The 27,248-nt window shown below is 41.7% G+C and overlaps 2 protein-coding genes across 5 annotated transcripts in view; one reads left to right on the top strand and one right to left on the bottom strand.

Annotated features, from left to right (window-relative positions):
* The window catches only part of HTR7 (5-hydroxytryptamine receptor 7), a 92,802-nt gene extending 88,984 nt beyond the window's left edge, over positions 1 to 3,818 (bottom strand). For all 3 annotated transcript variants that reach the window (XM_067710030.1, XM_067710031.1, XM_067710029.1), the window contains exon 1: positions 2,858 to 3,818. In XM_067710030.1, coding sequence (XP_067566131.1) covers positions 2,858 to 3,402 — 545 coding nt within the window. In that variant the 5' untranslated portion in view covers positions 3,403 to 3,818. The remainder of the gene's footprint in view (positions 1 to 2,857) is intronic.
* Positions 3,819 to 17,916: 14,098 nt separating this feature from the next.
* RPP30 (ribonuclease P/MRP subunit p30) overlaps positions 17,917 to 27,248 on the top strand; it is a 29,550-nt gene continuing 20,218 nt past the window's right edge. The window contains exons 1-5 of one of the 2 annotated variants that reach the window (XM_067710027.1): positions 17,917 to 18,044; positions 19,543 to 19,598; positions 20,139 to 20,195; positions 21,403 to 21,477; positions 24,373 to 24,444. In XM_067710027.1, the coding sequence (XP_067566128.1) occupies positions 17,963 to 18,044; positions 19,543 to 19,598; positions 20,139 to 20,195; positions 21,403 to 21,477; positions 24,373 to 24,444 (342 nt within the window). In that variant the 5' untranslated portion in view covers positions 17,917 to 17,962. The remainder of the gene's footprint in view (positions 18,045 to 19,542; positions 19,599 to 20,138; positions 20,196 to 21,402; positions 21,478 to 24,372; positions 24,445 to 27,248) is intronic. The other variant, XM_067710028.1, reaches the window with a different exon arrangement.

Raw genomic sequence — 27,248 nt, 5'->3', positions numbered from 1 at the left:
AAATTCTTGTAACATAGCATGGGCTCAGAATATTATTATTCATCTTTGCTTATGCTGCACGAAGCATAGCATAACACATATTAGGTACCCGAGAGAGAATGGATAAATGAATGAAGGAAGATTAAATTTTTGTCATATTTTCTTAGCACATTTTTATATCATTGGCCATATTCCACAATGGAACTGAAGAAAAAATAGAAATAATGCACCTTATCAGTCAACCGATAACAAATGCATTTTCCTTTTTCTCATTTTTAGTTCTGTGTGTTCTTGGAAGAAAGGCAATCTGTGTCTTCCGATGCTATAAATTCTTCATTTTATCTAAATAAATGACATATTCATCTTCTAAGATAACTGTTAAGCAGAATTCACCAATGGGGCAATTCTCATGAAAAAACTAAGAGACAGAATCTTCATCCCTATGTTAACACAATTTGTGACAATCGTAAGGATAGAGTTGACAAAGAAATTAGAAGCTCTGGCCAAGGTGGATGGACCTAGAGTCTGTCATACAAGTGAAGTAAGTCAGAAAGAGAAAAACAAATACCATATGCTAACACATATATATATGGAATCTAAAAAAAGAAAAAAAAATGGTTCTGAAGAACCTAGAGGCAGAGCAGGAATAAAGATGCAGACGTAGAGAATGGACTTGAGGACATTCTCAAGGGGGGGGGGAAGGGTAAACTGGGACTGGAATGAAGTGAGAGAGTGGCATTGACATATATACACTACCAAATGTAAAACAGATAGCAAGTGGGAAGCAGCTGCATAGCACAGGGAGATCAGCTTGGTGCTTTATGACCACCTAGAGGGGTGGGATAGGGAGGGTGGGAGGGAGATGCAAGAGGGAGGAGATATGGGGACATATGCATATGTATAACCGATTCACTTTGTGATACAGCAGAAACTAACACACCATTGTAAAGCAAGTATACTCCAATAAAGATGTTAAAAAAAAGAAAGGATTAATCTCATCTCTGTATTGGAGATGTTCCTGCTGCTGCTAAGTCACATGTGCATCATGAGTAAAGAAAACCTTTAGCTCATGTACAGGAATCTCAGCGTGGTCCCACCCAAACCTGGTCATCCTAGGAGACAAATTAGCACACTGTGCTGTTTGCTTATCATTTATCAATTATGAAATGAAAAAAGCTTATAAATGCATTACTTGCAGCAGAAATTGTTATTCGCTTTATTACACTAAGTTCCATTTAAAAGGACTCCATTCATGCAAGAAGCACCGTTTTCGTTGGATGAACAGTCGGATTTTTACGCTTATAATTCAAGCATATACTTACTGTGTATATTGAGTGCACTCTCCCAGTTCCTGTTGCCACAGCCAGACTGCAGTCAGACTGTAAATGCATATCTGTGGTCATGCTTAACTACAGTCATTCAGAACTTCAGCTGTCAAGTTTGGAGCTAATATTCTCACGTATGCAGTTCATGCTCTACTCTTAAAAATAATTCCTTGTTTGCTATTAGAAGCTCCTAACATAACATACAAAATGGCAGGATCAATTTTTTAAAATAATCTAGATCTTTAACTAAATGCAAATACAATGTATTTTTCTTCCCTGAAAATATCCCCTTCCTTCAGTAACTATAAACCCTGGCCAAGCAGTAAAATAGCACAACATGTTAAATATTAAAAAATAAAACAAACAAACAAAAAAAACCCCCCACACACAATATAGCAGTGTTTACAGGGAGGAAAAGGAGGAAAACCTCAGTTTTGTGCTACACCATCCTTTGAGACACTCTCATTTTAAGTCTGGAGGCATCAATTACTTCTCCTTTGCTGTAAGGTCTACACGTTTAAAGGTTCTGTAGGTCCACTAAGAAAATAAGCAACTGTTTCTCTGTATCATTAAACACAACAGGATACCAGCCTGTGCTGGTTTTAAAACACTAGCAAAACTCCAGCTGTGAATATTAAGGTTTTACTATTTCAGTCTCCAGAGAAGCAGAGAGTTGTTTTGTTGCCAGAGCATTAGGACCGTACTTCAAGTTGTCAACTGCACAATATTTCTAGGACCAACGACTAGCTCCACTGCAGAATCTTGTAATCCTAGAGTCTGAAGAAACCTTGCAGGTCTCCTATTCCAATCTGACATCCAAGACAGGAATTTTTTCCCTCAGCATCCCTGACAGACAGTCAGCCTCTGTTTCAATTACTCCAGTGGGGGAGTTCTCAAGAGAAGATTCCCAAGGGATATGATGAAATGCTAGAACCAACCATTCAGACAGGGAATAAGGCTCCAGTAAGCCTGGAGGATACAGACAGACTTGCCAGACAGTAAAACCAGACTTCCAAAAGAATGTGACTCAGAATCAGCAATCACAGAGGTGCAACGTTAAAACATGTAGACCCCCCAATTTGGGGGCCATTCTAGGTCTTTTTATTGGCCTGAGAAGTAGCTTGTGCAATCAGGAAAGCAAGGTGGCTCTTCTCCCGCGGATTTCTTAAAGAACTGATTCTTTCAGGCTCACAGCAAGGATTTGTCAGGCTCAGAGAGGATCAAATCCCTTCCTTCTGAAAACCAAGACAAGGAACCCCCTGGTGGAACTTCTAACGCTTAAAATACTCTTAACTTTGGTCTTAAAATTCTCACTACCGTAAACCAGAACATTTCGAGCTCTTCTTTTAAAGGTGTATATAGGCTACGCTGTAACTGAAGTTGTTTGGTTGGTGTCGGGTTGATGTGTGTGTGTGTGTGGGGGGGGGTGGTTAAGCGCAGCCCTTCCTCCCGCAGGGGAGTCTGGTTTATCCGACCAAGAAAGGCAAGTGTGTGGGGCTGAGCTGCCAGCACATCCCCAGGCGGACCCCGGGACGGGGCAGCCCGGCCCTTACCTGTCGATGCTGATCACGCACAGGGTCATGATCGAGGCCGTGCAGCACATGACGTCCATGGCGATAAAGACGTTGCAGAAGAAGTGGCCAAAGATCCACTTGCCCCCGATAAGGTCGGTGACGCTGACGAAGGGCATGACCGCCACGGCCACCGAGAGGTCGGCCAGCGCCAGGGACACGATCAGGTAGTTGGAGGGCTGGCGGAGCTTCTTGACGAAGCACACAGAGATCACCACCAGGCAGTTGCCGGCGATCGTCAGCAGCGTGATGAGCGTCAGGATGGAGCCGATCACAACTTTCTCGGCTCTGCCGTAGTTGATCTGCTCCCCGCAGCCGGAGGCATTGTCCGGGAGTGTGTCCCAGGTGGGCACGGGGCTGGCCGTCACCTCAGGGACCCCGTGCAGCAGGTGCGGCGCCCAGGAGCCCGCGACCGGGCCGGCACCGTCGGAGCTCAGGTCGGGCAGCCCGCGTCCCACCTCTGGCAGGAGAAAAGAGCGGAGGTGCCCGTAGAGGTCCGGGCGGCCGCTGCTGTTAACGTCCATCATCGTGCCGCTGTGCGTCGCTGCCCATGGAGCCGGCGCCCCCGCCACGCGCTCCGGCTGCCGGCCCGGGGGCTTCACCTCGTCGGTTCCGCTCCGCTCGGCCCAGCCATGGGGCCCGCGCAGTCCGCTGGAGGGCGCCCCGGCTCGGCCTTGCGGCCCCGCACGTCCCGGTCCCCCAACAGCAGCGGACGACGCGGGAGCGCGGCCACCCGGGGACTCCCTGCGGGAGGCGCCTCCAGCACCCGACGGACCCCCGGGACGCGCGGGATCGGGGGCCGGCGGGCCGGGCTCGGCTGGCCGCACCGCACCGCTCGTACCGCTCGCAGACTTCAGCCGCCGAGTGGCTCGGCCGAGAGCGCCCGGGAGGCAGCGGCAGAAGTTGCGGAGAGCGCCCCGCCCCTCGCGCCCGCCGCCGCCGCCGCCGCCGCCGCCGCCGCCGCCGCCGCCGCCGCCGCCGCCGCCGCTCCCCTGCGGCAACCGCGCCGCGTCCCCGTCGCCGCCGCCGCCGCCGCCGGCCGCTGCCCGCCCGCCCCGGGCTCCGGGACGGGTTTCCCCGGCTGGGCAGGGGCCGCCGTCTCTCCCGCGCGCCCCGGCACTGGGCGGGGAGCGGTGCTCCACGTGCCTCCCGGAATCCCGAGCCGCTTTGCCCGGGGATCTTCCGCAGGAGGCTCACACTCCCTCCGACAGACCCGAACCTCCTCACTAGTGAACGACAGTTTGGTGGGGGAGGACTAGGGAGCCCGTGGACGCTCGGACTCATTGCAAAATGAAGAATCCGGGGAGGGATTTTTTTTTTCTTTAATCTTGATTTAAAATAAACCTTTCTTAGCACTCCACCAAGCAACAAACAGATACTTCCGTTTCCTATTTTGACCACTGATGGGAGAAAGCGAAGATGGAGAAAAGAGAAGCGGCTGAATGGGGGTGGGGGTGGGAGCTCAGAAGGAGAAAAGGGAGAGGGAGGGACGCCCGGGTCTTGACACCTAGGATGAGATGGGGGCTCTGGGGAAGGGACCTCCAGAGGGCTTAAACCCATTGTGACCAACACTCCAGGCGTCTAGAAACAGGCCTCTCAGCTCTGAAAATAGACCTTGGCTGCTTTTACATTCAGACTTCAGTGCCTAATGTATTAAAATGAGGGTTAATTCTCCCATGGCATTCTGGAAATCTTGCACGTAAGAGAAGAAATGACCGGTTATAAATGTTTTGCAGAATCCTGGGTGTGTATGTTGATTTAATTAATGCCTATTGCCTAAAATCCCCTTGGTATTGAAACCCTGTCAGAGTGGCTGATTTTTATTATGTGTGAGACTTATTTCACTCCATTTTGTTTAAAGATTTTATCGGAAGCCAGCAGTGATTTCTTTAGTCTAAAGACTAAGAATAATCAAATCTGTTTTCTTTTCTAGTTAGACCCTAGCGGATCATAAATAAGAAAAGGAACAGAAACCTCAAAATGTATTGACGTGAGTGCTGGGTGACACTCTTCATTCTTCAGGGTGGGTGTTAGCCCTGTTTTTCCAGATAAGGAAACACAGCTGCTATTGCAATCAGCTGGTAAGTAAGAGGTTTCAAACCCAGGTTTATCTGATTACTATGTTCATATTCTTCCCTCTACACATTCCAAAAAAAAATTTTTTAAGTAGAAGAAATAAATCCCTAAATCATGGGCCAATGCTGACAGCTCTTTCACTACTGTGAACACGTCAGCGGCTCTCCTCTGTCTGGGGTAAGCAGATCAACACATTCAGAGGAAGAGTGCAGCGTAACATGTAGACCACAAAAAAATACTATTTCATGGTTAAGAGGATGGGTGAGGAAATTTCTTCAACCTTACTTAAGTTAGTATTAAACATAATTTCAGACAAAAGAAAACTAGTTTGTAGCTGGAAGGCATCTGAGAAACCATTTGTTCACCCTGCAATACAGAGAGGGAAATAGAGGCTGGGACAAGTTTAATGACTTGTCCAAAATCACTCATGACTGCATTGAAACGTCTCAGGTTTTTGGTTTTTGAGGTTTAGAATTGTCTCAAGGCCTCTTAAAAATTCCTTAAGGTGGCAAATTTCACAAGCTACTTGGGACTTTTCTCATTTTAACTTTTTAACTTATTTTAACTCATTTTGACTTTTCTCATTTTTTTATCCCCCTTGAGTACTCTAATCAGGGTCAGCTTACTTTATGTCTTGGCTCTTTTAAGTAATATTCCACATTAATTAATTATACAAAGAATTTGAAAAGCAATATTTTTTATTTGAGTTTAAAGTCAATATAATTTGCCCCCTACACTCTGGTCAGCCCTTACCCAGCCCACTTATGTTTCATAGCTGCTTCTGATGTTTTTTGCTTTTGTTTTTTCATTGTAGACATATAAATGCACCAAATAATCAGTAAAATACTACTTTCAAATTTACTTCCTCTTCCATTTGCAATATAGCATCAGGTCCAAACTCCCCTTTTTATACAGAAGTCACTTATATTATCCCTGGTGATGGCTGAGTGTATTTCCTAAGAGTTGCTAGGTTTTTAATTTATAAGCTATCACAGTGCATAAACACAGTTATTGAAAATCTTAGCTTCTGCAGCATTACGTTGCTATGTTGAGTTTAAATTTCATCTATCATTGTATCATTCCAAAATCCAGACAGAACAATTTGGAATTCTGTTTCCCTCTAACATTGAATAACAAATAATCATATCTTAATAAAAATATTAAAATCTCATTTATCCTTTTCCACAATTTTCTCACACAAAAAAGCTAAAGATACAGCTTCACAAAATATTCATAAAAATACCTAAACATTCACCTAAATGTGTTGTTTTGCCCTTGGTTTCCTGGGGTTTTAAAATCCGTATCAAGGTGTTGCTGCCTTTTCCCTGCCACCCTACTCTGGCTCTTATATTGGAGATAATAAGAGAGGGGTTGGCATCTAAATCAAATCACATCTTTAGTTTTTAATCCCTTTGATTTCTTTCATTGAAAAAATAACTCTTCTATTTTAAAAAGTACCAAACCTTGTGTAGACTCTCATTTCCTATAACAGCATTTTCCTAAAATTGTCAATGAGGGCACCTGAAACGACAGCTTTCTGAGGTTTCCAACTGGCAATCTCCTGCACTCAAAACTGTTCTGGGGGAGTACAGAAGAGTAACCGCATCCTACAATAAGAATTATCGTCTTGGGCTTCCCTGGTGGCGCAGTGGTTGAGAGTCCGCCTGCTGATGCAGGGGACACGAGTTTGTGCCCCGGTCCGGGAAGATCCCACATGCCGCAGAGCAGCTGGGCCGGTGATCCTGGCCGCTGAGCCTGTGTTCCACAACGGGAGAGGCCACAACAGTGTGAGGCCCACGTACCGCAAAAGAAAAAAAAAAAGAATTATTGTCTTTTTATAAGCTCTTCTTCCTGTAGGTACACCTCTGGCTCATCTAAAGGTATGTGCTGAATCATATCTCTGCAGGCCCACACATACCCAGCCGGAGGACATAAGCTTAGGAGAGTTTATTTTCCCATAAACCAGCATACTCTGACAGTCTAGATTTAATTTAAGAAACACAAGGAAAATAAAGCTTTCTATGCCATAGGATTCATTGGCTACACACTGGTCAGTTAAGCATACTAACGTCATGCTGACTGGGGCTCTGGTAATTTCCAATGCCCAATGAGGCTGACTTTCTACAGGACTACTCTTGCACTTCTCCAAAGTTTTTCAGCTACTTACTTGTACACCCTATTGGTTCACTCAACTAAGCTAATTATCTGGGTGTTGACCCCAGAATTGGATGAGAAAAGACTAGGAAAACAGTGCTTAGATAGGTATAGTGCTAAGATTAGTGTGTATAAATATCGAAATCCTACACTGTGTACCAGTTGGGTCGTAGAGCAGTAGCACAGAGCCAGAACACCCATCCTAGCAACTGTCAACAGAGATATGGAGAGGCCCAGTTGGGATAAATGGTAGTCTGGGACATAAGAATGTCCCCATCTCTGTGAAATCCCCCTCACCATGGCTAGTCTCATCCTTTCTAGGCTCTGAAGGCTCTTAAAACACTTTCTACACATCTTTATTATAGCACTTACTGGTGCATTACGCTTTATGTTTACATGACTGTCTTTTCCAGCAGACTGTGAACTCCCCAAAGGCAAGGGTATTTTCTTATTCCCGCTACATACTAGGTGCTCAATAAATGTTTGTCAAAATGTAGGGAAATGCCTATAACCAAGAGTCGTTCATGATTTAAAATAATTCCTCATCTTAAAAGTGAATGGTGAGTTTTGTTTTGATTCAGATATATGTGTCCTTTAATTGTGATACTTTCACTTGCATTTTCCCTTAATGCTAACTAGAAAAATGTATTTTTTTTCCTTTGGTTCCATTTAGAAAATGTTTATTCTCTTTACAAAGTAAATGTATCCTTTAAAATTTTTCCTCAACAGCAAGAATATATGAACAGAAAATCAGAGAATGGATAGATCCAAGAACACTTAACTTATTTTTCTAATTACTCCATTTTTTCTTACCGTGACCTTCTCGAAATATAAGTGGTACATGCTCACCCTCTAGTGGTGAATCTATTCCTCATACAAATTCCACACAGAGAGAACTTCCATATGGAAAGCTCTTTTCAGGGAACAAATTGGACAATGTCAGCTTCCATGGTCCAAATCTGAAGGACTAATTGAAAGAAAAATTAAGTCCTTCACCTTAAAGAAAAACAGATAATATGAGCATTCACTCAATTGAGTCAATATTTATTGAGCATCTAATACATGCCAGGTATTGTTTTAGGAGTTCTTTTTAAAAAGGACACGGTAAGTTGGAGACCCTATTGGACATCCAAGTGGAGATGTCATATAGTCAGATACAAGTTCAGGAGAAGATCTCTCAAGAAGAAGAGCGGATAGAGAAGAAGCCTGAGGAATTAACCCTAGGATGCTCCAACATCCTGAGGTTGGGGAGAGGAAGAGAGACCAACAAAGACTGAGGAGAGACCATTGAGTTAGGAGGAAAACCAAGAGAGATTGGATGCTCAAAGGGAAGGGAGGAAGATGTTTCAAGGAGAAGAAATTGATGAACTTGGCCAAATGCCAAGTAAGGAAAGAACTATTCCAGTGAAGTGGCAGGAATAAAAGTAGACTAGAATGGGTTCAAGAGATCATGAGGAGAGAGAAAATAGCAACTGGGAGGGCATACAACTTTTGGAGTAGTTTTATTCAAAAGAGTAGCAGAGAATTGGGCAGAAGATAGAGGGACATGTGGTATTTAAAGATAAGTAGAATAGAAAGAAGTAAGAAAGTCTTTCATTGAAGAATTGATAGGCTGCATCTTATACTACATTTTCTAATCCCCTGTAGAATTTTAGGAATCCTTCTACAGTCTTCAAAATAATGTGATATGAAAATTGCCATTATGTTCATGTCCCCATTTCCAGGCAAAACTATCCCCAGTCATTCAATAAACATGTACCAGCTATATATTAATAGGCACTGTGCTAAGTGCTAGGGATGAACAAATAAGGCAAAATTCTCCACTCTGCAGGTGTTCATTACCTGGTGAAAGAGACAGACTAGATACAGTGCAATATGAAAAGCCTCATAAGTATGAAACAAATATGTGGGAGTCCAGAGGAAAGAAGCATTGGCTCTTCCTGGGGAGACCAAAGAATTCACAGAGCTAACACTTCCCCTCAGGCAGAAGTTTCATCAGCAGACTGGAGCAAAGGGGAGTGCAGTGCCAGCAGGGGTCCATTAACATGTGGAACACTTGCCATAACTGCATCATATAAAATGCATTGGAAACGGCGAGGGTAGACTTCTTGGGGGCCAATCATAAAGAATCACGTGTGCCATGCAAGGTACATATGAACTTTACTCTGTAAGAAGTGTCATATTTTTCTAAAATTAATATGATTCTGAGCCCCCACCCTATTTATCTGATGGGCAATTCAACTCGTCATTATTGTGGCTCCCTCTTCCCCTGCCCTACCCTGAGGTTCCACTGATGGACCTGGAGTCTTGTACCCAAAGCAGACCATTCCACAAGGCTGCTCTGTTTCTCCCTGTTGTCTAAGCCCACATAATCCCACGAAGCAGTACTGCTGCTCCTGTGTCCTTCAGGAGCATGGGAACCTTGACTGAGGCTGTACACCCAGAGTCTAAGGGTCCATGGCCCTCGGTGAACGGAGCACCCATCCCGCAATAGGTCTGCCCGCTTCCTTGAGGGTCCCTACTACGTGAGGAAAAGCAAACCACATCTTCCCTATAGTCAGGAAATGTATTCCTTTCACTTTCTAAAACCACCCTCCCCAAAAATCAGACACTGACCCTACAATTACCTGGCATGAACACTTAAATATTACTGGCCTGGGATTTTGCCCTTTGGGATACATTTGGCAATGTGTGGAGACATCTACTGTTATTAAACCAGACGGATGCTACTGGCATCAGTAGTTAGAGGCACAGGACAACCTCCCACAACAAAGGGTTATCTGGCCCAAAATGGCAACAGTGCTAAGGTTGGGAAACTATGTTATTGACTACATTTTAAATTGAAAATGCACAACTTGAGAAATAAAAATATTTAATTGATTTTTTAAAAATCAGTATTCCTTTGATTTATAAATTTAAAAAAAGTTTTTATTTATGTATTTATTTTTGGCTGCGTTGGGTCTTCATTGCTGTGCACAGCCTTTCTCTAGTTGTGGCGAGCGGGGGCCACTTTTCATTGCGGTGCTCGGGCTTCTTATCATGGTGGCCTCTCCTGCTGCGGAGCACACAGGCTCTAGGTGCGCGGGCTTCAGTAGTTGTGGTGTACGGGCTCAGCAGTTGTGGCTTGTGGGCTCTAGAGTGCAGGCTCAGTAGTTGTGGCACAAGGGCTTAGTTGCTCCACGACATGTGGGATCTTCCTGGACCAGGGATTGAACCTGTGTCCCCTGCATTGGCAGGTGGATTCTTAACCACTATGCCACCAGGGAAGTCCCTATTCCTTTGATTTAGACTGGAAACTTGATGAATTTTTTTCCTGAACCAAAATAAAGTACAGAGTTAGTTTCAGGTATTATTATTATTTTGCATCGTTGTCTACAGTACAGAATCCAACCTTGATTCCTCCAACTGGAAGCAATATTTAGTTTTATTCATTTTTATAACCAAAGACTATTGTGCAGAAATAAAAATACTTCTGAACACAGATAAATTCTTTGCACAATGGATTTTATATTTGAGGCAAATTCTCAACTTATGAGATTCAGAACCCCCTGGTTTAGTCAGTTCAGACTGCTATGGCACATTACCAAAGACTGGGTGTCTTAAACAACAGAAATTTATTTCTCACAGTTCTGGAGCTGGGAAGTCAGGTTTTGGTGAGGACCCTCTTCCCAGTTTGCAGGTGGTCATCTTCTTGCTATGTGCTCATATAGCAGAGATCAAAGAGAGAAGAAGCAAGCTTTCTCATGTCTCTTCTTACAAGGGCACTAATCCCATCATGAGGGTTCCACCCTCATGACCTAACTATCTCACAAAGGCCCCATCTCTAAGTACCATTACATTTGGGGTTAGAATTTCAGCAGATGAATTTGGGGGCACACATTCAGTCCACAGCACCTTTTTTTTAAATAAAATATTTTGTAGCGATAGAGGAGAGAATAAATAAATATGTACTTAAGTATATGAATGCTTGGGCACCACTGTATCAAAAATATAGCAGATGCCTACATCTACTTATAACAAATATGTTTATATTTTTTAAATGTTTAAATATAGACAAGATAACTAACTGAATATTGTCAATAGTTCTAACTTATGCATACTATTTTGAAGTAAGGGCTAAATACATAAATATATTTACTTATTTAACATATATCAGATAGCATATAAGATGATGTATGTATGTATGTGTGGGTATGTCTGGTAATACGTACATATATGAATCACCATGAATGTGACTGCTGTAAACGCAGAGTGATACAGGTGTGCTGCATTGTCAACTCGAATAACAAAAGTAGTGTTGCTGCAATGACATAATTTTTTGAAATTGGGAACAACTCTTATAGTTCTCTTATATATGTAGTTCCAACCAACTCTCATAGTTCCAAGCAAAGAAAAGTACAATCTTCCCTCATTTACTCAATAGTTATACTCCTAGAAAGTTCTGTGCCTATAAAAATTGTGGAAAAATTGCCGTGCTTTTATATGTAAAACCTATTTAGGTTCTAGGCTCAGGTAGTGATAAGCAAGCTCTACCCCATGTGAATGCCTGGCTTGATATTCAAAAGTCATACAAGATGAGGGACAAGTGTTCATTGTATGAGACTTTCTCATTCACTGCAGCATAGTTAACACTTCTGGCCTCTTCCCACTAAAAGCTAGTGTCAACCACCTCACTTCTCAATTATAGTGACAATGATAAGATTAAAACAACAAATTACTATGACAAGCGAAAAAAAAAAAAAACATACCCACACAAATTTTCAAGTGCCCCCCTAGGGTTAGCTGAGAGGTAGAATACAGGGTCTGAACACTGTTGTGGACCTCTGATTTAAAGAGGGTTGAGCAGCTAAAAACAAGGTCCTACTGTACAGCACAGGGAACTAAATTCAGTATCCTGTGATAAACCATAATGGAAAAGAATATGAAAAAGAATGTATATATATATACATATATATATGTATATATATGTATAACTGAATCACTTTGCTGTACAGCAGAAATTAACACAGCTGTAATTTTACAGCTGTAAATCAACTATACTTGAATAAAATACTTAAAAAAATAACGAAGGGTTCAGTCAACGTTTTCTGTAGTTTACAACGGATAGTAGATATTTTAGGTTTTGTGGGCCAAGATGCAAAATTGAGGCTATTATGTAGGTGCTTAAATAGAAAAACTTCCTTTTGTAATCTTTAATCACATTAGTGATATTAATTGAGAAGGGCAAATTAAGCAGATTGCCATAAAGTTTCGAGGTTTAAATCTTAGTATCTTTTTTGGATCACAGTCTTCAACTCCACATTGGTGCTGCACTATGAGGTTAGACCATAATTTTCACATCTAGAAACCAGTTTCTATGCCAAAAATGAGCTAGATTATTCCTAGCCAGATCATTTTGCCAAAGACACGATTTTGCTATATATGAACAAATCAGTTTATATGCTTTTTCAAAAGGTGGGAAGAGAGAGTATTTAAAGGGGTTATAGCATCGACAAAAGAAGCAAATCTGGTCCAGCCTCCACTGGTGAGCCGAGGTGGATATTTTTTTCCTTGATAGCATCAATAAGTAAATTTCTTTCAGCAGTTCAAAATTTTCTCAGCATCCACTATATGCACTACAGCTATTTTGAGCACAGACTGTGGGTCATGGTCAAGTATGATGGCTATCATTTGTATAGATTTTAAGTTTTAAAGCTCAAAGTGGTTCTGGCCTATAGTATAATAAATTGGCTAAAATTCTGTGTCTTGACAAAATGTCACATTGTGCTTATGTTTCATGAGTCTGATGTTAACACTGACCGCTGCAGGAATCCCATCTGTAGTCATGGTTACCAATTCTAACACGTCTACTTTAAAACGCTCAAAATTTTTCTCCATACACAAAAATAAGCCACTTCCTAATGATGTGCCTTGTTTGAGCACCATTTCCAAAAGATATTTAGTCATATCAAAATTCTCAACACAACTTTTATATATCTACTTACTTATCAACTGTAATAGAAAATGCCAGAAATAACCTAGTTTTTTCATGCAATTTACCCTGCAAGTTCTAAGCTATATTTCCAACATACTGAGAATAGAGTTTGCAAATGCTAGTTTCTGTTTAGGACCTGTTCTTTCTTTTGCCTTCTATAAATATTCTTTGCAAACTAGTCTTCAGGAAAAGAAAACAAAGTTTTAGTTGCCTGAGCAGTTTTTTTCTTCACTTAATACACAACAATTTCCCACTACGGGGCATATACCCAGAGAAAACCATAACTCAAAAAGACACATGTACCCCAATGTTCATTGCAGCACTATTTACAATAGCCAGGTCATGGAAGCAACCTAAATGTCCATTGACGAATGAAGAAGATGTGGTACATATATGCAATGGAATATTACTCAGCCATAAAAAGGAACAAAATTGCGTCATTTGTAGAGACATGGATGGACCTAGAGACTGTCATACAGAGTGAAGTCAGAAAGAGAAAAACAAATATCGTATATTAACACATATTTGTGAAATCTAGAAAAATGGTACAGATGAACCAGTTTGCAAGGCAGAAATAGAGACACACATGTAGAGAACAAACGTATGAACACCAAGTGGGGAAAGGGGAGGTGGGATGAACTCGGAGATTGGGATTAACATATACACGCTAATATGTATAAAATAGATAACTGATGAGAACTTGCTGTATAGCACAGGGAACTCCACTTCGCTGTACAGTAGAAACTAACACAACATTGTGAAACAACTATACTTCCCCCCGCAAAAAAAATACACAACAATTCAAGGCAGCATCACTGCAGTGGTTCTGTCAACTTGACTGGGCCACTGGATGCCCAGATAAGTGTCAAACATTCTGGCTGTGTATCTGAGTTTTTTTCTGAATGAGATTAGCATTTGAACCAGTAGATTGAGTAAAGCAGATTAACCCCCATAATGTAGGTGGGCTTCATCCCATCAGTTGAAGACCTGAATAGAACAAGAGGATTGACCCTTCTAATAGGAGAGGATTCCTCCTGCCTGACTGCCTTCAAGCTGAGTCAGGGGTGTTCCCCTTTCAGTGGACTCAAACTGAAATATCACCTCTTCCTGAATCTTGAGCCTGCCTGCCTTCAGACTGGAACTATACCATCAGCTCTCCTGGGTCTCCCACCTGCCAACTGCCGGTCTTGGGACTTGTCAGCTTCCAAAATCACACAAGTCGACTTCTTTTTAAAAATCCCTCTCTCTCTCTCTCTCTCTCTCTCTCTCTCTCTCTCACGATATATATACATACACACACACACACACACACACACACACACACACACACTCTTGGTTCTATTTCTCTGGAGGACCCTGACACTAATACAATCACTTATTTTACTTGCATTAAAAAAACAACCATATTGAAATTTTAGCCCTTTTCTTTCCATCCGTTTCCATCACACATCTTTTCAGACACCGATCATAGCTCTTTTGATTTCTTTCGTAATAACGTCTTAAGTTGTATCCTTTTGTCACAGGCACACTTTGCATCTTAAAAAGGTAGGAATACTCCTTATTTTTACAATGATAATTTTTATAATACACTAGACTTCTTCACCTGTGTTTCGTTTTCAAACTTTTGATAGACACATAGATATAAAAAAAATTCACTTTCATCTTAATTGCACTTTAAAAAAAAAAAAAAACCCCTACCATTGCAAGCAGGGATACTCACAGCCTAGAAGATGGACAAATTCTTATGCTATCAGGTCAGTAAGGGGAGTTTCTGAGGGAGGAATTATTGAGAGAGGCTCCTTGAATTGGTGATGTCCTGTGGAGTCCCATTTGAGTTCTAGACTTAGCAATTAACTCCTCTAGTATGCTTTACCAGGGCCCCTGGGAAAAGCTGGGCAGGTGATTCACTGTACAGACTTACCAGCCATGTGATAAACAGGGGCAAATGCGAGTCTGGTCGGAGGAAGGGCATCTTTTTCTGATCGGCACAGGAGCTCCAGTAAGTGCTCCATCATTGGGAACAAGAGGGGGTGTTCTATTTGGGTTGCTGGTGTATCATGCCAGTCTACCACATGCATAGTTCTGTGAATTTCTGGCCATGTGTTTAGGTAATTGAATACATCCAACAGTGCTACAACTGGGTTGACATGGGTATGAAGGTAAACAAGAGGTCATGGGTTCATTTATTAAATCTGCAACTTTTTACTGAGTACCACCTAATTTATGCCAGTTCTGGATACATGCCAGACCTCTGAATCTTGTTGCTCCTCGATTTCATGCATCAAAATTTAATTCAAGCATCACCTCCTCCAGGAAACTGTCCCATATCCCCTCCAAATCTCCCAAACTTCTCCCTCAATCTGGAAAAGAAGACCCTGCCAGATGTTTTTGACACACCTGTGCAAGTCATGTTATAATATTGCTTTCTTGCCTTGCCCCACCTCAGCCTTAAGCTGACAGAGGACAGGAAGCCCAGAGGAGTGTTTCTCAGCTCCCTCAGGAAGGGTGAGCCAAGTCAGAAGAGGATAAGGGCACAGACCAACTGAGCATGCACTGACACTGAGGGGCCAGCCCAAGAGAGGCCCTCAGGAAGACCCAGAAGGGCTGGAACATGGCCTTGGATGCTAAAGCCCATTTTCTCTTTCTTAGCTCCCTAAGGAAGAGGAAATAACTGAAGAGTCATCCTCTTTGAGCCCAGGACTCCTACTTGATATAATAGGAATAACAATAACAATATTGGCTGGTTGTGAGGATTAAATCAGACAGTAGATAGGAAGTCTGTAGAGTAATTATACAGTACAATTATCTTCCAGTCAGAAATTTCCAAGGTCTTCTAACTCCAGATCCTTTCTGCTCTAGGAACCCAGCCCCCCAGGCCAACTTCTGACCCCTCTTCCCTGCTCCTCTCCCCTATGCCATCATCCCTTTTCCCTCTTCCCATCCCTCCTCCCCTCTTCCATCTCCATCCTTTCCTCCCCGCTCCTTCCCTACTTCCTCTTTCCTCTTCCTCCAGCCCTCCATTCTCTTCTTCCTTTCCCTCTTCTTCTCTTCCTCCTCCCTTCCTATCCTCCAACTCTCCTCTCTACTTGCTTTGCCCAGGAGACAGTACACCAAGTGAGAACTGAACCAAACTACCTGGATCCAAATGTAGGTCTACCACGATTAACTAAGCCTTAGATGACTCAGATGTAAAATGCAGATGTTGCTAAAAAGCAGGACTTAACTCACAGTTGCTTTGAAAATTAAATAGATATGTAGGTAATTACTTAGCAAATAGACTTGCCCTCAGTAAAGTGCTCAAGTGTTATCCATCCATTTTCCTTCTTGCCCTTTTTCTTCCTTGTCACCGAAGCCCAGGGTGAAGATGAGAAAAGAAGTCTAAAGGGTACAGTTCACAGCAACAGCACCATGACTTTCAAAGAAAGAAGCTCTTTGTAGTCTAATGCTGGCATCAAATAATGAGTCATCTTATTCACCTTCACCACACATATTTCTGGCCAATCTAGATTTTGTGTTCATAGGTGAAGACCTGTGAAATTAACACCAGGTTTTCTGATGAAAAGCAAAGGGTTTGCTTTATATGACTTTGTTCTATTTGCAGAAGTACATTTTTCTTCTGTTCTTACTCAGGAAATACCAAGTATTGGGAAAGCAAAAGATTTCGTCTTTACTAAATTAAACCAAAAGGAGAATTACATGCTATTACATGGGACAGATCCCTCTTAAAATTCTCTTCTGAGACCAAGAAAGAAATCATGAAGAGGAGTACAAATCAAGATGTGGCCCTATAGACCAGAGACTGTGTATTGTTTGTGGCAAGTTAGCACAGAAATTGGAAATGTTTAGAAACTTTCACAGCCATTAGGCATTGTCTGGATGCCCAAGCCCCCAGTTAGTGGACTCCTCTTATTCAGCTGAGTACAGAGCAGTTCAGATGTTAGATTAGTCTTTTGAGGACAGATCTGCCTATTGGTAATGCACAATGGACCACGTACTGGTCCTAGAAGAATTGGGGGGGGGGGGCAGGGGGCGGCAGCGACCTGGCCCTTCATCACAGACGTTTGAGAAGCACTGATGTAAACTATAGTTCCACAGTTTTATGTTCTCGGATCACTGATTTATCAATCTTTAAGAAGAGTTCACTTACACGAAGTTCAAAAATGTGGAAACATCAAATGTGTGGGATTTGATTGTACATTTCTTAGATGGAAAACTGTAAAACATTTTAATTTTGCCCCTCCTTGTCTAACCGGTTTTTGGCTAAACCAGCGTTGGAGCTAACCGCTCATCCTAGAGAGAATCCTGTCATCTCGTGGCTGAGAGCGTTGACTGTAAGAAAGAGTAGCGTGCTGTGGCACCGCCAGTTGTGATTGGGCAAAAAGACCTTTTTCTCGGGCAGTCCTCTTTTAGGTCAGTTTCTCCATTTCCCCGTTAAGTCCATTTTATAAACAACGGAATGGACTTTAGGGGAGGGAAAGAAAAACGGGTTCCCTACTACTTTTTAAGCGTTTCCGGCCCTTAGCAAAAGGGTTTGGTTCACGGTAGGCGCTCAATAAATGCTGTATACGTACATTTTGAAAGAATCACTTTCTACATTATTTCATAGGAGGAACGGTGGAAGATGTGAACTCCTCCGGGAGAAACCAAACATTCTCATTCGGAAAAAGACGAAGAAGGATTGAAGTGAGGCTGTAGATTCCCACACACTAATTTCTGCCGGTACTTGAAGGCGAGCGAGGAACCTGCTGATCTTAGTCCACGGGAGTCGGGGGGGGCGGGGGGTGGGGGTCAGACCGCGCAGGTAAACTGCAATTCCCGGCATGCCCGAGGGGGCGGGCCCGGCGGCTGCGCAGATAGGCGCGCGACCGTCACGTGATTTCGCCATGGCGGCGTTTGCGGATTTGGACCTGCGGGCGGGTTCCGACCTGAAGGCGCTGCGCGGGCTAGTGGAGATTGCTGCTCACTGTGAGTCTCCCCGGCTTCGCGGGCCGCGGTGCCTGCCCAGTCTCTCTGTCCCCCCAGACTGTCAGGCCACGCTCGGGAGGGACCCGGGCGGGCCTCATTCCCGTCTCATGGGGTCTCCTGGCTGTCCCTGGAAGCCGAGGCCCCTGCGGTGTCGCTCTGATTCTGGGCGCGGGAAACTCGAAAGCACTGGGGAGCTGTTACCCAGTCTAGCTCCTTATTTCTTGCGAATTGAGGAAACTGAGGCCCTGACAGGGCGAGGAATTTGCATAGGGCCCCACAGCTGATGGATGGCAGAAGCCAGGGCTTCCAAGTATAGTCTCCTACGTCAGTGCTTTTAATTTCGCCCCTTCCTGCGTCTCACGACAGTGTTCTGACACTCAGATGCAGGAAGCTGGTGCACCTATGGGTCCGAGAAGTGAGGGAGGGACATGGGGTCGCGAGTGTTTGAATTATACTTTGTAGAGGGAGGGTTGGTGGGGGCGGAGGACATACTAGGAGCGTGAGAGGGGAGCAGCATGGCCAAAATGCTAGAATGTTACGCATACTTGAATCCAAGGGAAGGAAAAGCTCTGAGAGTTAAGACCCCCATTTTAATTACTGGAGTTAATCGCGACTGCTGTCTCTTTCCTTAGATTGTAAAATGTCTACGTGGGAATAGAGGGAGTTAAAAATAAAGAGGTTTCTGCAGGGCCTGTTAAGTAATGGTTGCTCAGTAAATAATTGAGGGAGGAAGAAAAGAAGGAAACTGGACAAACTAATGAGAGGGGGGACCACTATTTTGGCATTAATATGCATTAGCTTTTAATATTAATATCCTGTTGTTCCCATTGGTGTTTAAATAACTTAAAGATTGGAGTCATGATTTAGGCATGTTTTTGATAGTCCACATGTCCAAAACAAGGCTGTGTTGAGGCTGATAAAGCAAGGCCCTGGCTTCAAAGAGTTCTCAGTCTCTTGGTGGGTAGCTCAGAGGCGTATGTGGACAGTGGTGTGAGGGAGTCGTTACTACATTTTTCCTTAGCAAAAGGGCCTTTGAAGTAGAAAGGGTAAAAAGCAAAAGAAACGAGTAAGAATGAAGGTGAAAAAGTATACATGTGATGGGATGAAAATGAACAAAAGGACACGAAGGAGAATGATGGTTTAAAGGAGTTGCGCAAAGTGTCTTTGGTATAATGCTAATGATACACCACCAAAGTCAAACAAAGCCCTGACTCTGTGCCAGCCACTGTTCTAAAACATCCTTTGTGTGTTATCTCATTGAATTCTGCCAGTCGTATAAGGTGAGTTCTGTTATTATCACCATTTGGCAGACGAAGAACTTGAAACTTAAGGTTAAGTAACTTCTAAGTAGTAATGCATAGATTTGAAAATGGGCCATCTGACTCCAGAGCCCATAACCATTCTTCTTAGTACCTTCTAGTCTTGACATGAATTGGGATGAGCTTATGTGTAAAAGAGGTTGTTGTATTTAACAAGAATGTTCAATTTTTCTTTTCAGTGGGCTATTCAGTTGTTGCCATCAATCATGTTGTTGAATTTAAGGAAAAGAAACAGGTAAAATACAATTTCTTAAGTTAATAATAACCAGCATTTATAGTTATTTTGTGTATATTGGTAATATTGACGAGCGCTCTTTGTGCATTATCGTATTTTAATGTTAATAGTTGAGCTGATGCGTATTTGTACAAATGATAGTTTTTTGTGAAGTGCTAGGGCATGGTATAAGGATTCTTAAAGTTGATTTGATGTTAAGTAACTTTCAATAATTTCTTAAAAGTGCATTGTTATTCATTAAACTGTAATCACAATATTTAATCTTTTTTATTGTACTGTCATGGACTCATTACTAATTGATTTCCCTCCCAAACATACTAGTAAATATGTATATCTCCCTTTAGGCCAACAACTGTTCCTTACAGATTGTTTCATTCTAACAACTATTGTTCATCCCTCCTATCCATTAGTGTTCTCAGCTGCTTCTCTGCTTTAGCTTTCTTCGTTAAGAAACACACACATGCACATACACACAACTTATTTAGTGTTTCTGAGTGCCAGAAATTAGCTTTTTTAAAAAAATATTCTTCTTTGTTGTAGGAAATTGAAAAACCAGTAGCTGTTTCTGAACTCTTTACAACTTTGCCAATTGTACAGGTAAGTGTTTTGTTTAAGAAACATAGTACTTATTCATCCAGCTCAGACATGCCCAGTCATATATGTGGTTCTCTAATCTGTACTGCCCCTTCCTCTGTCTACTAGTCTTAGCTTTCCATGAAGACTCAGCTCTTCCACGAAACATTATGTACATCTCTTTTTCTCTGGCTGTACAGGTATACCTCAGAGATATTGTAGGTCTGGTTCCAGACCACCACAATAAAACGAGTCACACGAATGTTTTGGTTTCCTGGTGCATATTAATTTACGCTTACATTGTACTGTAGTTCAATAAGTGTGAAGTAGCATTATGTCTAAAAAAAAAAAAAATCAATGTATATACCTTAATTTTAAAATATTTTATTGCTTAAAAATGCTCACTGTCGTCTCAGTCTTCAGCAAGTTGTAATCTTTTTGCCTGTGGAGGGTCTTGCCTCAGTGCTGAAGGCTGCTGACCGATCAGGGTGGTGGTTTCTGAAGGTTGGGGTGGCTGCGGCAGTTTCTTAAAATAAGACAACAGTGAGTTTGCTGCATGAATGGACTCTTCCTTTCACTATGATTTCTCTGTAGCATGCAACGCTGTTTGATAGTATTTTACCCACAGCAGATCTTTCAGAATTGGAGTTAGTCTTCTCATACCCTGCCATTGCTTTATCAACTAAGTTTATATAATATTCTGAATCCTTTGTTGTCGTTTCAACAATTGATTAAGTTCGACGTCTTATATGGGTATGGTTTTTTTCACTGAAAACAATTACAATAGTACCATCAAAGATCAGTGATCAGGGAATTCCCTGGCAGTCCAGTGGTTAGCACTCGGCACTTCCATTGCGAGGGCCCCGGTTCGCATTGATCATAGATCACCATAACAAATATGAAAATAATGAAAAAGTGTGAAATACTGGGAGAATTACCAAAATATGACACAGAGACATGAAGTGAGCGAATGCTGTTGGAAAATGGTGCCAATAGACTTGCTCAACACAGGGTTGCCGCCACCCTTCAATTTGTAAAAAATGCAATATCAGTGAAGCACAACAAAGCAAAACAAAATAAAACTAGGTACACCTGTATTATAAATTCCTTGAGAGTGAGGACTAGGTTTTACTGATCTTCACTATCTTTTATTGTTAGTACCTTTTAATGAGTACTTTCACTGCTTAGGAGGAAAATCAGTCATTTCTATTTTGTGCTTTTTTGATTACAGGGAAAATCAAAACCAATTAAGATTTTAACTAGACTGACAATTATCGTTTCGGATCCATCTCACTGCAATGTTTTGGTAGGTTAGTTGTTTTTCTTCTCTCTTGGCCTTGTAAGTTGTATTGATTTCTGCTGAATACTGTTGTTTTTCCAACTCCTCCCATTCTTCCATCTCCCCCGACCCCCAGTGTGTGACACTTGACTGCTTTCCTTAGCTCAGAATTCACATAGTATAACAGAATCTCTTCTACTCATGGCACATGTATAAGAATACCACAATTAAAGAATCTTTCAGCAAGTGGTTTTCATTGAACTTACATGAAGTAGACATAGGTGGGTACTGGGGATATTGCTATGAATAATACAGACACAATCCTTTTAAAAATGGGAGGGGGGCTTCCCTGGTGGCGCAGTGGTTGAGCGTCCACCTGCCGATGCAGGGGACACAGGTTCGTGCCCCAGTCCGGAAGGATCCCACATGCCGCGGAGCGGCTGGGCCCGTGAGCCATGGCCGCTGAGCCTGCACGTCCGGAGCCTGTGCTCCGCAACGGGAGAGGCCACAACAGTGAGAGGCCCGCGTATCGCAAAAAAATTAAAAATTAAAAATAAATAAAAATGGGAGGAATGTTTAAAAAGTGGGAGGTAGCAAATAAGGAATGTCCTGGGAATGTGCAGCAGGAGGCCCACCGAGGAAGCTGATGTTCAAACAGGGGCCAGAAGAATCAGTGTTATAGGTGCCAAGTGAGGGAGAGAATGTTTCCACAGACAGGATGGATTATGCAAGGTCCTGAATCCAAGAAAAAACATGATGCATTCTGGAAAATGAAACACCAGTTGAGTTGAGCCTGATGAGCTGTCTATCCTGGGATGAGGTTAGGGAGGTGGGTCTGGGTGAGCAATTAGAAGAAGCCTTTGAAGGTTTTAACCAAGGGAGTACAATTATGAAGTTTGCATTATAGAGAATAGATTAGAAGGGATAAAGGAGGGGATTTAAGAGGCACTGGGGCTGGGGGAGACGGGGGGGGGGGGGGGGGGGGGGATTGATAGGATTTGGATGGATTTGTTGATTGGATAGAAGGTGATGACTCCCTGCCTTGGCCTGAGCAGCCAGGTAAGTAGATGGTACCATTTCCTGAGATGGGACATAGAAAGAGAAGTAAGTTTAGATCATCATGTTTCAGACGTGATGGGTTATTGTGAGAGTTCCAGTGGAGCTGGAGGGGTTGGAAAAAAAGGTGTGACCCTCAGAAGAGGGACCCTAATTAAAGATACTGATTTGGAAGTGGTCACCCTGTAGAGAGTAATTGAAATGATGAGACTGGATGAGACTTCTTGGTAAGAATATGTGGGAAGAGAAGGTCTAGGACAGAGCCCTGAGGAAATTCGGTATTTAATGGTGGAGTAAAGGATGACGGATGAGCTAGGATTAGAGACTGAGGCAGGACTGTCTGAGAAGTAGGTGGACAACGAGGAATGTGAGAAGGCTCAGCAGCATCAAGGTGCCTAAGTAGTTAAGTCAGAGAAGGGCTAAAACATGTGTTGAATGGGCAAGTCTCCTAATGACGTGGAGGTCATTGGTTGCCTTAGTAAAAGCCATTTCCACGGAAATGATAGGGACGTGAGAACAGGCAGCCAGTGTGTGCTGCTGACTTTGCTTGAGAAAATTGCTTCTGTGGAGGAACAGAAGGCATAGGGAGGCTGGTGGATGAGAACCTGCTGTCTAGATTTTGTTGGTTAGATGGAGACTTGAGAATGCCTGGTGCTGGTGGGATGGGTCCAGTGAGGGAGAGAGAAAGTGAGATCTCTGAGAAGGTGAGCTGTTTCATCTTTAGCTGGAATGGCCTCCTCTATCATAGAACAGGAGTAATCAAGGAAGGGCTGGCCTCCTTTCTAACATTAGCATTGCTAAAGAAATTACAGAAAGCCAAATTTTGGGATTTTATACAACTGCAGGCAGCATTCTGGTTATCTAAGCCCAGGGAGACATAAATGGAGCTGACTTTTTATGGTCACGAAGAGTTTGATTTTCTCTTGTTATCATGAACATCCTGGTGGCCCCTATTTGTCCACATTCCAGATGGGAGTGGGCAAGCAGAGGACAAAGAGTCCTGGATCCTGACTTTTTCTGAGACCTGGAGCCTGCCCTGTCTCAGCATACATCTGCCCAGCAGGTTTTCTTACCTGCTCAAGCACAGTACCTGCTGCTTCTCTTCAACCTATCTCTTTCCTCCTCTAATTTTTATCATGACTTTTCTTTTTGCAGAATAAGAGGTAAAAAATTTTAAAGGTGCCAACAGGCAAAGAAGAAATATCCCATATCTCATCACTCAGAGATTGTACTCTTGAATATATATTTTTCCAGCCTTTTCACATGCATACACATATAAGTTTGAGACTTTCTTTTATAAACAATCTTTAACGGATAAATTCCTCTTCTTCTGTCTTAGGACTCTCCGGTATTTTCTTGCATGCTTAGCAGTTTAATTTGTATTTAACAGTATTCTCATTGTGAACCTAATCACATCACACTTAGTCACGTGTATTTCTTATCTCACCAAAAAATGGTGAGTTCCACTGAGAACAGACATGCCTTAAGTGATTTTGTATCCCCAGTGCCCCACACACAGCAGGTGCTCAGTAAATTTCTGGCAAGCTCCTCCACTAGCTTGTAAGAGCAGCAGCTATCTAATTTGATTTTTCTATCTCAAACAAAATGTTTGGTACACAGTTAAAGCATAACAATGTGGGAAGGAAGGAAGGATGATTCCTTCCTCCTTGGTGGGATGGAAGTTGGTATCTGGAGTCTCATGTGCTGAGGAGGTCTTTTCTGACAACATACAAAGCAAAGCAGAAATGTCAGTGGCATATTAGAAGTGTTACACAATTGAAATATAAGTGCAGCCAGGACATTAGTCAGAATTCCATATGCATTTGTTGTTGCATAAGTATGATAACATTCTTTTTATATTACTAGAGAGCAACTTCTTCAAGAGTCCGGCTGTATGATATCGTTGCAGTTTTTCCAAAGACAGAAAAACTTTTTCATGTAAGTAACAGATAGTAAAAGAAAATAGTACTCATTATTTTATATAAGAAGTTTGATGTTATACCTTTGTAGGTGACCTGTATCATCTCATCTGGAAACTTTGAGGATTTTTCATTTATACTTGGTGTTCTGGAATTGCACAAGGGTGTATTTGGGTGACATACTTTGTTTTGTTTTATTTATTCTGCTAGATATTTGATGGGCTGAGATTAAAAGAGTCCATCAAGTTTTCTTCTGTTTCTTTATCTCTGCTTCATTCATTCGTTTGAAACTTCTCTTAGGTAAATGATGGTCCATCACTTTTCTAGCTCTAAAAGCGCTTCAGTTTCTGCCCTTCTTACTATTCGCTGCTGCCTGTGACAGAAGAAGGGAGCAAGGTTCTACTGTGGCATAGAAGATTCCTTCTCTGTTTTAGCTTTCCCGTTTGTGTGCTCTGAGGTGTGGTCCATATGCCAGCATGATCATATCAGCCTTTGGTCTTCTAGAAATCCTTCAGAATCAACCATCTGCTGATACTATTCCTTTTTGTATAAGAGAACCTTTATGAATTTAATTTCTTTTGTCCTTTTCAAATGGCCATTTCTATGACTTTTCAGGAGGGAAAATTGTTTAATGTGTATGGTCATTTTGTCAACTTGAGACAGAACACACTGGGCATTGTAAGTGATCACAGAAAAGAAAAAATCAAATGTAATATAATTTTTCAGGAATATGTTTTACTGTGTAAAGTGTGGTATAGCTCCTTTAAGAAGTTTGGAATGTTGTCTTTATTTAGGTAGCCATCTACCAAAAGTGTATCCACTAAAGGGATATTATGGGGGGGGAAAGAAAGCACTGGTCTTTGATGTTTTACTTTTACAGCATAATTTGTTTTTAAGCAAAGTCCGTTCTAAAATTATAAGATTTTCCCTAAGTTTATCCAGTAGATGGAGTTGCTGATTAAGGAGACTCGTGTGTGGCAAATTTCACTTTCAAGGCACATTAACAATTCTTAATTGTTTATACACTAAGTACCCTATATACGAATGAGCTCTGTTCCAAGAGCTCGTTCGTAAGTCCAATTTGTTTGTAAGTCCAACAAAGTTAGCCTAGGTACCCAACTAACACAATCGGCTATATAGTACTGTACTGTAATAGATTTATAATACTTTTCACACAAATAATACATAAAAAACTAACAAACACAAAAAATGAAAACATTTTTAATCTTACAGTACAGTACCTTGAAAAGTACAGTAGTACAGTACAACAGCTGACATACAGGGGCACGTTTGTATCTTTGAAAGTTCGTAATTTGAAGGTTTGTATGTAGGGGACTTACTGTATTAATGCAGAGAAATAGTACAAGTTATCTGTGAATTCCTGTTTTTTGGTGACTCCTTTTCTAAAATGCTCAATTATAGTAATTCTCAAGAATTTCATTTCAGAAAAACGGGGAGTAGGCTTGAATAGTTCTTAGTCATCAGAGACCCCTGTGGAACCTTTTAAAATCAGGCACGTTCAGATCTCCACTGTTGGAGATTCTGATCCAGTAGGTTTGGGGTTGAGTTTGGGTATCTTTTTTTAAGTTCCACAGGGGTTCTAATTCAGTGCTGAAACCCTAAAATGGACCATGGGTATGTCCAGATTTGTTAAACAGCAATTTAGTTTTGTTATTAAATATTAACAACTCAGTTATACTGTAGACTAAAAGTTGGTAGTGTACCCAGTTTTTTATTGTACACTTGTTTTTCGAATGGATTTTGAAGAGCATACAACTTAAAATTTCCATAGCCATTTACTGGTGATTAGAGAAAACAACAATCCTGGGGATAATTGGGACAAAGGCCTATTATTATCCCCATTTTGTAGAAGAGAAAATTGAGACTTAGGCTCAATGATTTGCTCTAAACTTAAGGTAGTTATGTCATAGAGATAGGACTTTGGAGTCTTAGAATACATTATAATTTGATTTAGTGAATTTATCTTATTACTTGTTTTTCTCAGATTATTCACAAGTTTTAATTCAAAACTGTGAACACATAATTCATGATGATGGGTGGAACAGTCAGAAATATTCTGGAAGATGGAAGAAAGCTATAAATAATTGACAGAGTATTTGTTTGGAATTGACTGCAGAGAAAACAGTTTTTAAAATCAGAACATCTTATCTTTCCAAATCTTACCCATCCTTTAAGACTCAGTTGAAGTTGACATTCTCCCCGTTTTATATAGAAAATCAATTTAAAAAGACTTTTTTCTTTTAATTATAAAGCTTTTGTAAGCATATCATGGTTTGGAATTGGGTCAGATGCAAGCAGTTTGTTGCTTAACAGGTTATGTTCTGTTAAGTGATTTTATTTGTTTGGTTTGTAAGTTGATTATCTAGAATGTAAACAAGTGTCCGTAGATACGATATTCTGTAACTAAGGTCTCCAAAATGAGTTATAAAAGCATTCCTATACACATGTTAACAATTAGTAGTATAAAATCTAACCACCTTAAATAGAGTTGTTTCCATGGGAAATAACATACTCTTTTCCACTCAGAGGATCTGGAAGATATCTCATAGATAAATCCTTTTTCTCCATAGTTACCCCAGGGGATAAGGCAAAGATGAAAGACTGTAAGCAGATTCCATTGGCTGGGGCTTCTTAGGATGGGGGTGATGGTGGAATTTGGCAGAGAGAGATACATAGAAGTTTCAGGAGCTTCTGAGTTAGTTATTCCCATTTAGGATTTTTTAAAAAATTTTTATTGAAGTACAGTTGATTTACAATGTTATGTTAATTTCTTCTGTACAGCAAAGTGAATCAGTTATAGAC

The sequence above is a fragment of the Pseudorca crassidens genome, chromosome 16, assembly GCF_039906515.1.
Source record: "Pseudorca crassidens isolate mPseCra1 chromosome 16, mPseCra1.hap1, whole genome shotgun sequence".
NCBI lineage: Eukaryota > Metazoa > Chordata > Mammalia > Artiodactyla > Delphinidae > Pseudorca > Pseudorca crassidens.
The sequence above is the reverse complement of the archived record's forward strand: the minus strand, read 5'-3'. Positions and strand labels throughout refer to the sequence as shown.